The sequence below is a fragment of the Euprymna scolopes genome, chromosome 21, assembly GCF_053919585.1.
Source record: "Euprymna scolopes isolate OS-2025 chromosome 21, ASM5391958v1, whole genome shotgun sequence".
Classification (NCBI taxonomy): Eukaryota; Metazoa; Mollusca; class Cephalopoda; order Sepiida; family Sepiolidae; genus Euprymna; species Euprymna scolopes.
In genome coordinates, this window is record NC_136502.1 from 3,700,777 (window position 1) to 3,713,856 (window position 13,080).

Below are 13,080 nucleotides of genomic sequence, written 5' to 3' on the forward strand. Positions count from 1 at the left end.
AATAAAATGTATAATAAATCGTTTGGTTAAATTTTTGGATATGTTTGAAATTTCCATAAGTATAACTGTTTATAATTATTGTTAGATATTCATTTAAATAGTCATTTTTTTATGGTAAGTGTGTCGTGAAAATTTACTATATTAAAGAGTTATCTCCCTTAGTATTTAACCACAAATAAATTGTTATTTATACAATGGTCACAAAATGCTTGTGTTGATATAAATCCTCTGCTGAAAAATGTATTTTAAAAAAAGCTAAGGAACCACTAGTCTAGGGTCTCCACGGAGACATAATCATTTTGATAGTGTTATAAAATATCTTTCAAACAGGAAACCCCCAAGAATTGAGGCACACATACAACCAGAATTCAAATTTCGTGTCAACAATAGTTGAAAAATGATTGATTTGAAATCACTTTATATTAGATTCAATCATTTAAGTCATGCAATTACATTTCGGAATTTTGGAGATGAGGATTGATTCTTTATAATATTTGGATTCTTCGGACTATTGATCTCATCTTGGGTTTTATTTTTACAACATTTCGGTCGAAGTAACCTTTCAAGTGTACCTTGTTAAACTCAAGAATCTTTCTTTCGAACTCGGGAATCTTTTTGTCAAACTCCGAAATTTTCATGAAATTTAGAATGGAACCCTTTATTTAAACCACAGGGGGTAGCATGCACTCATTCCATCAGCCATGACTGGGTAGAAGTCCTAAGTATTTTGTAATTATATTTTTGAGAGTTGTCTGCGTTGAGAATTGAAATCTCAACGTCCAGAAAAGTGTAACTTTACAACAGAATTTTACCAAGTATTTTAGCCACGACGCCACTAGTCCATGCAGATCTGCAAGTTTAGCAGAAAGATTCTCAAGTTCAACAGAAAGATTCCCAAGTCCTCTCAGATACACTCGAGGAAGATCGGAGGTTACATAGACTGAAACGTTGTGAAAATGACAATGAAGATCAGAACAGCCTGAAGAATCTAAATAATAAAAAAAATATCACACAACTTTCACAAAATTATTATTTTAACGTCAAAATAGCCGCTTTTTAATTGAACATGGAAGGCAACATTTGTCTTGAGCGCCCCCTGGTGGCATAACATAGAGTTATAGTTGTGCTAATAGTTTTATCCTTTAAAATAGATGCGATGTTCTCTCATGTGAAAGCTAATTTTGGAGACTTTGGAGATTCTGGTTCTTGCGCATAGTATTTAGAGGTGGAAGCTTTTTTCTCTGCCGCTAAAGGTTGTCCAAAATAACCGTGGTTTTCATGTGAAACAGACGGGTAATGTTCCTGATGGGTGAGGTACGACACTGTCGCTGATGTGGGTGCTGACGTTGACATATAACTCTGGTTGTCCGCCAGGAAGCTGCTGATATCTTTACTTGTGCTGTCACAGCCGCTGTCGCAGGCACTGTGAAGAAGTCCGTGCGACTGAAATTCAGCCTGCTGGTCTGCAGTCAAATGTTTAAAGGAGATCCACTGTTGGGAGGAGGATGAAGAGGATTTGGGTTTGTTGGGAGGTCTTGCGTCACTGAAACTGTTGAAAGTGCGAAGGATGTGCTTGATCTGGTTGCTGTGTGGTCGGTCAGTCAGCAAAGTGCAGGGTTTGTTATAAATCTGTGAGGCAAAAAGATCTGAAAAACACGACCCCAAAAAAAAAAAAAAAAGAAGCGAATTAGTATTCTTCATTTCAAGATGTATCAAAATATACTTTCACTTGAAAAAACTTATTAGTTCCAAAAAGGTAAATTTTTATTAGAGATGATCAACAAGAAAAAAGCGTTGATAATATAATCGATAAATTCTTTATTGCATGCTGTGAACACCAAAAAGGAAAATTAGTTATATAGTCGCTGCCTTCAATCTTGACAGACTATGGATAACCATTGTAAGGGAGCCTGTGTGTGAAATTTTTGTAGCAAGAATTGTGCAATCTTCATCACACATTTCCTGAGTTGACATTGTTAAATATAAGTGACAAGTGTAGATTCAGGACAACTGGACACAATGCCGAGATAAGCGGACAATTCCCAACTGGTCACCCATCTGGTACTATCCAGGCTTAATGTTGCTTAACTTTGGTGATCTTACAACGACCAGTGTATCAATGTGATTATGCTGTATACAAGTTAAAATTAGTAAAATTTGTTATATACATTTTATAAACACACTTTTACAAAATCCGTGCTAAAATATATACACTCTGATGACCGTGGTTTTTGCAATCAAACAACAACTTGTTAAATCAACAAAGTTTTATTTATTTTACTGTGAAGTATGACAAGAGAGAGTTTAGTCGGTATGGGTGTTGGTGGTGTGTGTGTGGCTGGTCAGTTGGGCGACGGCAAACGTGAGTCGCTGGCTTCTCTCTCTTCTCTATCCGATTGTCTTTGTTTTGACTTGTTTTTATATTTAAGATTCCGTTGGTTAGAATTAGTGTTTAGTTATTTTGAGATTCTTTTATTGCATTATGCTTTGTATTCTTAGCAATTTTAATCTATAGTTAAATATTTCTTATATTTGTTTTATGATCTCGATTCTTTGATCGAAATGTAGAGATGACGTCATCGCCAACAATTCCATTCATATCTGCTTTTCACACCAATACAACATTAAATCTAATTTTATTCTTGCATTAAACGTTGACATCATGGATATAGCTGGAAATTTTTTTAAATAAAAGTTAATGTAGTTTGCTTATATTGTGTTCTTACATGCATCACATGGTCAGGTGGCATATCTGTGTTGATAGATTTCAAGAAATATCTCTACATCAGATGTGTATTCAACATTCAGATGTGCAGTGCATGCTAAGCTATTGCAAAATTTATTTGTTTTAAATATAAAAATTATTCAAATTTAATAAAACGAGATAAAATGTGTTGATACTCAATATTATTTTTATTTTCATTTTGTAATATTTAATCTTAATTATTATTACTTTGTATAAAGGTTATTCATAGAAGGCAATACAATGCAGAGGTGTAACGGATAGACACAAATTGAAGCAAATTAAAACACAGTGAAATAAGCTATGCAAATATATTCGCTGGATATCTGCACCCAAAATAATTGGATATTGTTCAGTATTCATTTTCATTTCTCCTATAAACTTTTATTTCCTTTCAAAAAACTTTTTCTCTCGACTTTTTTCAAAAATGAGCTAACCAGCAAAAATAGATTTTTATCTATACATACTTTTCGCTAACATTTTTTTTCCTCGTAGGAGAAGAGTCTATCTTTGAAACTCCATGGAATAAGCAACCTTTCAACATTACTTTGAATTCTTTGTTTTGAATATAATATTGTAAATCCAATTCTACAATATCTTGACTTTTTCTCTCCCTCTCTCTCTCTCTCTCTCTCTCTCTCTCTCTCTCTCTCTATATATATATATATATATATATATATATATATATATATATATATATATATATATATATATATGATTTTTTTTTTTGGAAAAAGAAATCCAGCAGAGTGATCAATTAAAACGAAAAACCGAAAAATAAGAGCGTATTTATATTTTGTATTTTGTGTACAGAAAGTTGTTAGATGAGATAAGTCATTGGTACCGTCGGTTTCGAGCCCGATAATTAGGACCGTTTTAGATATCCATATCAAGCTCTCTTCAGCTAATACTTATCTGTTAATGAATTTGTCACATAGTTGTGTTGTTTATTATTTTAAATTTTGACCTTGGACTCTGCAATTTCTTTGTCTTTCGTAGGCTGAACCATCTACTCAATCGAACATGTTTGGTCACTGTGTCAGAAAATCAAGATCCTCACCAGGAGGGAGTCGAAGGACCCCAAGATAAAGAACATTGTCGACTGGTTAGGTAGATAGCAGCATCGAATGCAAAAGTGAATTAGCTCTATGGGATTTACTTTGAAAATGATTGAGGACATTGCAAAGACTGCTGCAAAGAAGGTAGGCTCCCTGTACTGTTCTAGAAAACTACTCACACAAAAATGTATCCTATATCTGTACAAAGCGACATGTATGGAGTATTGTTATCTCAAGTTAGTTGCTGCATCTACCGCTTTTCCCTCCCTCGTGGACAGGGTTCATAAAGGAATCTCGAATCTAATAGATTCTGCGCTATCAGCCAATCTCTAACCTCTGTTCCATCACCGAAATTTTGCATCCCTGTGTCTGTGTTACAAGTATTTTAATGGAATGTGCTCTGCTAAACTCATAGCATTTGTTTCCCCTCGGTAAACCCGACAAGCAGCAAAATCCAACCCCTTCACGGTTAAGGTCCTTTAGATGCTGGAAAGCCTTCTACTGTAACAGTTGCTACTTTTGAACTGCCAGACTTTGGAATTCCATCAGTGTTTCCTGCTTCCATGAATGTACTATCCTGCAGAAGTTTAAATGTAATGTGAACAGATATTTTGCTGCTCAAATCCCCGCAGTTCCCAATTAGACATAATCCCAAATAGTAGCCCTTTGCATCCAAGTCGCAATATGCTTTGTTTGGGATGAAAAACAATAATAAAAAAAATCTAATTTTATTACACTTTGCAATCTAGTGGAGTGATGATAATTTCTTCTGTTCTCTACTGCCTATTTCTCACAGAGGAGACATTGCTAGTCTTTCTCTACTCTACCATTATTTCCATGAAATGTACTCTACTGAGTTCCAATCTTTGGTTCCTCACTGAAAGACATTCACAGTAAGAACTCATATTTTTACCAGAACTGCAAATAACTTTTTCTCTCCTTCTTCTGAATGCATAATTCCCATTGTTAGATATTGGCAGGCAATCCTGAGGAAAAAAAAAAACATTCAATGGGTTGCACATATGCAAATTGATTTGACGTGAAGAATTTGTGACTTTCTACCATTGTCTAATGGAATGCATAATTTGACTCAGAAAACTGTGAGAGGATATGGGTCAAAGGTTGAAACAATAGACAATGAAGTATTACACATTCCAATAAGAAAATAATGTTTTTATAAATAAAATCGTCACAAAGAAAAAGTCAGTCAAGTGGTCAGAGAGAGCAAGGACTGCGGCATCATTTCTTCAACGCCTGACATTTGACAACCATGCACCCCACCTCAGATGCCTTTCAGAAACGTCAAAACACAGAGTAATAATTTATCATCAAAAGCTGATTTGTCAGTGTGAAATAAAAACAATATATTTTTTTGTAGATCAACTGTGTTGTGATTTTTACTTTGCAGTCAGTGTGTTCAAGTGATGCAAGTAGATGATTCGGCGTCAACTTTGCACTTCATCGTTATAGTCAAAGTTTTTTTTATATTTTATAATTAATTCAGTAAACGAAGATATTGTTTCTTTGAATAAAATTGAAATAAAAATTAAAAGAAAAAATTTAATTTGATTTAAAAATAAGAACTTAAAACACAACACAAAAACAAACAACGTTCGCGCGTCAACAACCAGATTATATTTTCATATTGTTTTTCTTAATTTAAAAAAAAAGAATTAAAAAATATTTTAAAAGTTTTTAATCCTTAAAAATTAATTAAAAATTAATTAATAACTAATTTAAAAATAATTAAAAAGTAATTAAAAATAATAAAAAAATTAATTAAAAATTAATGAAAAAATAATTAAAAATTAATTAAAAAAATAATTAACCAAAAGAATAAAATAAAATATGCATCAAGTGCGCTTGAAAGCCAAATCACAACGTAATATTAGGAAAATAAATAAATATTTTACTTGTTTGAAATTTATCACAAATATATTTTAGAGATATACTCCATCTTCAGTATGTTGTTTTGTTTCTTTTTTTTTCTTGTCTTCTTTCTTGTTGTAAAGTTTGAGAAAGAAGTCTGTCTGCAAGGAGCCGCGCGTTGTATCTGGCGGTTGTATTTTAAAATGTTTGAACTGTGCGTAGGCAACGCGAGAATAACGTCAAAGAATGAGAGTTCATATAGAAACGTTGTTTTAATTTGAATAAAACAAAATACGCATCAAGTGCGCTTGAAAGCCAAATCACAATGTAATATTAGGAAAATAAATAAATACAACCGCTGAAAACAATGCGAGGATCTTTACAAACAGACTTTTCTTTTCCCAACTTTACAACATGGCAAGAAAGGAGAAAAGAAAAAAAAAGAAAAGAAACAAAACAACATACTGAAGATGGAGTATACCTCTGAAATATATTTATGTTATAAATTTCAAACAAGTAAAATATTTGTTTATTTTCGTAATATTACGTTGTGATTTGGCTTTCAAGTGCACTTGATGCGTATTTTATTTTATTCAAATTAAATCAACGTTTCTATATGAACTCACACCCTTGACGTTAACCAAAAAGAGTTTTTCAAAAACATGATTTTTTTTATTAAAAACTGTTAAAATAATATATTTTCATATTGTTTTTCCTAAAAAATAAAAAAAAAGTGATATAAGCTTCATAAAAATGTGACTGATGTGCTTGACGCCGAATTGTTCTTCCACCAAATCAGCCATTGCAACCAAACTGGCGACACCGAAATGGTGACGCCAAAATGGTGACGCCGAATCAGCCATGCTGAAACGTCCCATTCCCAGATAACTGTTTGAAGCAGACTCGTATTGCCACTTACCGGGTATCTTTCTGCTGTAACCGGAATCTTCGTCTCTCCATTTTTTTCTACAATCCATTTTGTTGTTATTCGACAACGCCTTGTTGAAGTTTTGACACACCGGAACCATCAATGCCCTATTGTCAATTGCTTTTGTATCATTGCTTGCTCTCACTCCAATCTCCTGTCAACAACGGGAGAAAGACATCATCAAATTGAAAATAGGTTTATCAAATTGAAAATAGCTTTATCAAATTGAAAATAGGTTTATCAAATAGAAAATAGGTTTATCAAATTGAAAATAACTTTATCAAATTGAAAATAGGTTTATCAAATAGAAAATAGCTTTATCAAATTGAAAATAGGTTTATCAAATAGAAAATAGCTTTATCAAATAGAAAATAGCTTTATCAAATTGAAAATAACTTTATCAAATTGAAAATAACTTCATCAAATTGAAAATAACTTTATCAAATTGAAAATAACTTCATCAAATTGAAAATAACTTTATCAAATAGAAAATAGCTTTATCAAATTGAAAATAACTTTATCAAATTGAAAATAACTTCATCAAATAGAAAATAACTTTATCAAATCGAAAATAACTTTATCAAATCGAAAATAACTTTATCAAATTAAAGATAACTTTATCAAATTAAAAATAACTTTATCAAATAGAAAAAAAGCTTTATCAAATATTATCGCAAAAACAGAAGACAAACAAATGTTACTTTTGTTTGATATCTACAAGGAATAAATTACTGAACCTTCAGCAACTTGAATAATTGGCTGAAATGTTTATACAGTTTCATTTTTAAACATCAAGATTAGGGTTAGTGTTTAGTATTAGGACAGGGTTAGAATTGGGGTTGGGGTTAGAGTTGGTTTAGGGTTGTGATTAAGATAAGGGGAAAAATTTAAGATTGAGATTGGGTTAGGGTTATGGGTTGTTGTTAAGGGTTAGGATTGAAGTTAGGGTTAGTGTTGATTGATTAAGGTTGAAGGCTAGGGTTAGGACTAGAATTTAGGTGAGAGTTGGAGTTGGGGTTATGAGTTGTGGCTGGAGGTTAGGGTTAGACGTTAGGGTTAATATTGCAATTAGGGTTGAAGGCTAGACAGAGTTAAGAGTAGAATTGGGGTGAGTTGGAGTTAGGGTTTGGATTCGGGTTGAGGTTAGAGTTAGGGTTCCAGACTTTCTAAGCACACATTCTTTTGAAACCAATTAGAAGTGTTTTGTTTTTGTGTTTTGATGATTGCAATGTGAGGTATAGATCGCATAACAAATCTAAGTGTAGATATCATATCAAAGTAGATTCATATTATGTAGATAACAAACTACAGCAACAAACAACACATACAAAAATAGATGACACAATGAGCAGATCAAGTGTCGACATTACGAGTGAATAACGTCCATTCATGACCCACTTGAATACAAATCCATCTGAAATTTTTGAAGTGACAAAAATCAAAGAATAACCTTATTTATATACATTATAGACTTTATTATAAAACTATCCGTATTAATCCCGAGATACAGTGAAGTCATTTTGGTTTTTAATTTTTATTCGTGTTATTTGGATTATTCAGATTTAAGTTTTATTTTTATAACGTTTCGGTCGATGTAACCTCCGACCTTCTTTAGGTGTATCTTGTCATACTTTCTTCCAATCGCACGGAATTTACAACAGAACCATTTATTTAATCCACGTGGATAGAATGCTCTCATTCTGTCAGCCATGACTGGATAGAAAGCCAAAATAATTCGCAATGATATTTTGATTGTAACCCGCACCAAGGATTGAACTTTCAAGCCCACCAGAAGAATGTGACTTACAACTTATTTCTGAAGATGAGAACAGTAGTCTGAAGAATCCAAATAATATGAACAACTAATCTTCATCTCAAAATTTCAGAAACATTTAATTTTTATGTTCGGTCATTTTAAAAACTCATACAGAAAAATAAATATCATTTTAATTGTAAGGGAGATAACTGCATTGAATTCGATTAAAATATGACTTATACCCCTTGAAGATCGTAATTTTTCTATCATAACTGTAAAAATATTTCGATATTACCAGTTTTTTATGACAAAGGATTCACCTCTTATCAAGGCCCAGAAGCCCCTCGAGGATAAGGGTTGTCTGAATAATTAAAAACAATGCAGCAAATTACGTAAATACAGTAACAATAGCATGGTGCAACAATAACAAATAAAAAAACTAGTTGGTCAAAATTAAATTTTAATATGTCAGCTTAAATGCTATTTAGGTCCAACTTTTTACATTTCACAAGATAAATTTATATGTAAGAAGATAAAAAAATACAAACCGTTAAAAATTAACATCATCACAATTTTTAACAAGATCGGAATGTTGCAACAGAATTTAAGTTTGGTCTAGATTAACAAACATGTGCCCGAATATTTAAAAGAAAATTTGCTTCTGTTAAAAAACGTCTTTTTATCTAATTTTCATTTTTAGAAATCGCTTCAGACAAGGCATGAAGTTACTTGATGTAAAGAGTTACAAAATCAACTACAAGGTAAAACAAAAAACAAAAAATTTTACATGGATAGATTTCAACCCACAAAATAGTAATTTTGTTTCCTTTTAAAATAATGAAATGACACAAAACAACAAAAAAATGAATGCTGCTGAGTCTCTATGTCCTTAAGACACATCTAAAAGTTAAAAAGTATCTATGTATCTATGGATAATGTTTTTTTTTTATAGCGATACATAGATACATCGCCCCTGTAGACAACAACAACATTAGATTCATCATTTGCTATAAAAAATTTAAAACCACAAAACTTATTAAAAACAATCCCTCCACTCCTCTTAAACCAATAGAATGGACCAACGTCATCTATCAGTTCAACTGCCTCTTAGGAGAATGTAACTTCTATAACAACAATGCAACTAATAGTTACGTAGTAGGTACCGCAATATTATCACTCCGCCTCACCTGCCATAATGTTGTATCTAGTGCCATCTTCCAACATTTACATAAAAAATACCACTGCCCCCCCCAACTTAAATTTCAGGGAAATTCTAGTTAACAACACCAAAATACTACACCACGAAACGAATGTAGAGAAACTTGAAATCCTTGAAACTATTTATATCAAAACGCAAAACCTAGCCTTAATCAGGTCATATTTCAGAATAGTACCAATACACTCAAATGCTTTGCATAACTCCTCCTCCTCCTCCCCTTACACCCACCCATTCTTGCCACTGACCCTAGAACAGACATGCTCTCCTCACTTTCCCCCACCACATCAACGACCCCACTACTGTCAGCAGTCACAATGAACTTCGCTCGCACCTTAACTACTATTTAAATAAATCTTCCCATAATTCCTTACTGAGACATTCCTGATGATGTGAAGACAATTTTATGAAAAGTACAAACCGCAAACACTTTGAGAAAAAAATGCTTTGACCATACATCCATACGTTCGATGTATATACAAAAAAGATAATACGAAAAATTAAAAAAAAAAGGTATTACTAAACAGAAGCTCCCTGTTGTCTTTAACAAGTTTGTTTAAATAAAAGAATGCTGCTTAAATACAAAAAATATATATTATTATGTATATTTCTCTTGTTCTGTTTGTCTATTTGTCTGTCTGCCTGTTCCTCGTTTTCTTTGTTGTGATAAGGTTCAGTGAAATAAGTATTATGGTATCCATTCGATGCACAGCCAGGAATTAATAGGGATTAATAAAGATGATTTAATGTAAAAAATAAACACAAATTTAATCATATTCAATCGCTAAACATAGTGCTCAATTATATGTTTCGCAAGATCTAACCTATATATCTATAAAATTGAAATTGTGTGTGTGTGTGTGTGTGTGTGTTTATGTGTACATTTCTCTATCAAACTACGCTGTCAATTTTCAGTCTATGGACTCGAGATTTGACATAAGAAGTATTGAGATTTAGGAAAATCTTTTTAATCGATTTTCGGCTAGAAATTTGGCTGTCAAGGGGTCAAAGTTAAATGATTTGACCTTCGAGAACTCTACCAAACTCCTCCGCCAATTTTGGGTCTAAACACTTGAAATTTTAGATGTAGATTACTTGGACATGGATTTAACTTTTTAATTTGATTTGAGCCCAAAACAATAAATATTAAGGAGTCAAAATTGGGGTCAATTTAAAAAAAAAAATTCACCTCTGCCAATTTTTTGTCTAAACATTTGAAATTTTATATAAAGTGTATTCAGACATAGGGCAAGCTTTTTAATCGGTTTTTGGCCGAAAAGTTGGCTGTCAATGGGTCATAGATCAAAAGATTTCACCTTTGCAGTCTCTAGCAAACTATTCAGCCAATTTTTTGTCTAAATATTTGAAATTTTAAATGAAACTTTTTAATCAGTTTTTGAGCGAAAATTTGGCTGCCAAGAGGTCAAAGTTGAAAGAACTGACCTTTGCAAACTCTACCAAACTCGTCCGCCAATTTTGGGTCGAAACACTTGAAATTTTAGATTTAGGTTACCTGGACATGAGTTAAACTTTTTAATATATATATACATATATATATATATATACATATATATATATATATATATATATATATATATATATATATATATATATATATATATATATATGCACATAAAGTTATGAACAGTACATAGGGTCCTAGCAAAGCTGGACTGAACTGCTAGTATAACTGAAAGATGATAAATAAAACTTAGTTATAACCTCAGATCAATATGAAACAAAAATAAAGGAGGAAAAAACTTTTTAGGCCATTGCATTTCGAAGCCAAATACTTCTCGTCAGAAGAGGAAAAAACAGGATTATACAAAATATAATATATAGATAATAGACATTCAGATTAGAAATGAAATATATGATTTAAGATATATTTGGAAAGGAAAACAATAATCAAAAACCTTAGAGTAGATGGAAAGAATTAAACGTACGTAGATAGGGGGGGTAAAACAATTTAAGGAAATATAAAAATTATATAAAAAAATATATAAGAAATATAAAAACGATTAAAAAGTGTAGAAAAACATAAAACGGCATACAAGTACTGAGGAATAGAGGAATAGACAATAAAAGAAGGAAGGGAAAAAGGAAAGAGAAACTTCGGCGCTTCTACACTATTAGGACGAAATTATGTAGTCCATAAATAGAGTTTACAAATAAAAAAACAATAGTTTCAACTGATTTTTTTTTGTTAATTCTAATAAATTACAATGTTAGCTTCTAAATTATGCAGTCGAAATTATTACTGAATATTATTGAATTATTAAAAAAAAATTAATCGTGTTAGCAGGTGAAAAATTGCGGCCATATTCTTTCAATCGATACGGAAAATTACCTCCCCTTTGAACTCTCCCGTGTCTTACGATCGTTTTCTTCAATTCTATTTTGTATTTTCTTTAATCAATAATTTTCTACCTTATCGATTTTTGTATTTTTTTGGATAGAATCATCTAAAAAATACGAGGAATACGTATATACGATTGCTTTCATGTGCAATTCAGTTTTACGATTTCCGAAATTTCGTCCTAATAGTGTAGAAGCGTCGAAAATTAAAAAAAGATCAGGTGTGAGGGCAAAAAAAGCAAACAGGGGATACTTAAATTCCTACAATAAATGAAATTTTCAATTATATTAAGTAAAGAGAAAAGAAAAAAGAAATAATCGTAAAATATTTTAAAAAATATAAAAATTATAAAAAATTTTATAATACCATATAAGAAATATAAAAATTATTAAACATATAAAACCATATAAGATATATAAAAATTATAAAAAATATATATAAAAATATAAATATAAAAATTATTAAAACATTTATAAAACCATATAAAAATATAAAAATTATAAAAAACATGAAAAACATAAAACCAGTAAGAAATATAAAAATTATAAAAATATATGAAACCATAAAAAATATAATAATTATGAGAAAGTTTATACAACCATATAAGAAATATAAAAATTATAAAAAAAATTATAAAACAATCTAAGATATATGAAAATTATTAAAAGATTAATAAAACTATATAAGAAATATAAAATTATAAAAAAATATAAAACTATATAAGAAATATAAAATCATAAAAAATATAAAACTATATAAGAAATATAAAAATTATAAAATTTTTTATAAAATCATATAAGAAGTATAAAAATTATAAAATTTTTTATAAAACCATATACGAAGTATAAAAATTATAAAAAAGTATAAAACCATATAAAAATTTAAGAATTATAAAGAAATTATAAAACTATATAATAATTATAAAAGAATTTATAAAACCATATAATAAATATAAACATTATAAAAAATTATAAAAACATATGATAAATATAAAAATGATAAAAATATATAAAACTATATTAGAAATATCAAAATTATAAAAAAATTGTAAAACCATATAAGAAATATAAAATTATAAAAAATTATAAAACTATATAAGAAATATAAGAATTATAAAAAAATTATATAAAACTATATAATAAATATAAAAT

General features: G+C 30.3%; 1 protein-coding gene across 2 annotated transcripts in view; it reads right to left on the bottom strand.

The window, feature by feature from the left end:
• Window positions 1-367: 367 nt before the first annotated feature.
• The window catches only part of LOC145241972 (protocadherin gamma-A11-like), a 331,543-nt gene continuing 318,830 nt past the window's right edge, over window positions 368-13,080 (bottom strand). For both annotated transcript variants that reach the window (XM_080104841.1, XM_080104842.1), the window contains 2 exons: window positions 6,590-6,752; window positions 368-1,646 (listed from right to left, as the gene is read on the bottom strand). In XM_080104841.1, the coding sequence (XP_079960967.1) occupies window positions 1,165-1,646; window positions 6,590-6,752 (645 nt within the window). In that variant the 3' untranslated portion in view covers window positions 368-1,164. The remainder of the gene's footprint in view (window positions 1,647-6,589; window positions 6,753-13,080) is intronic.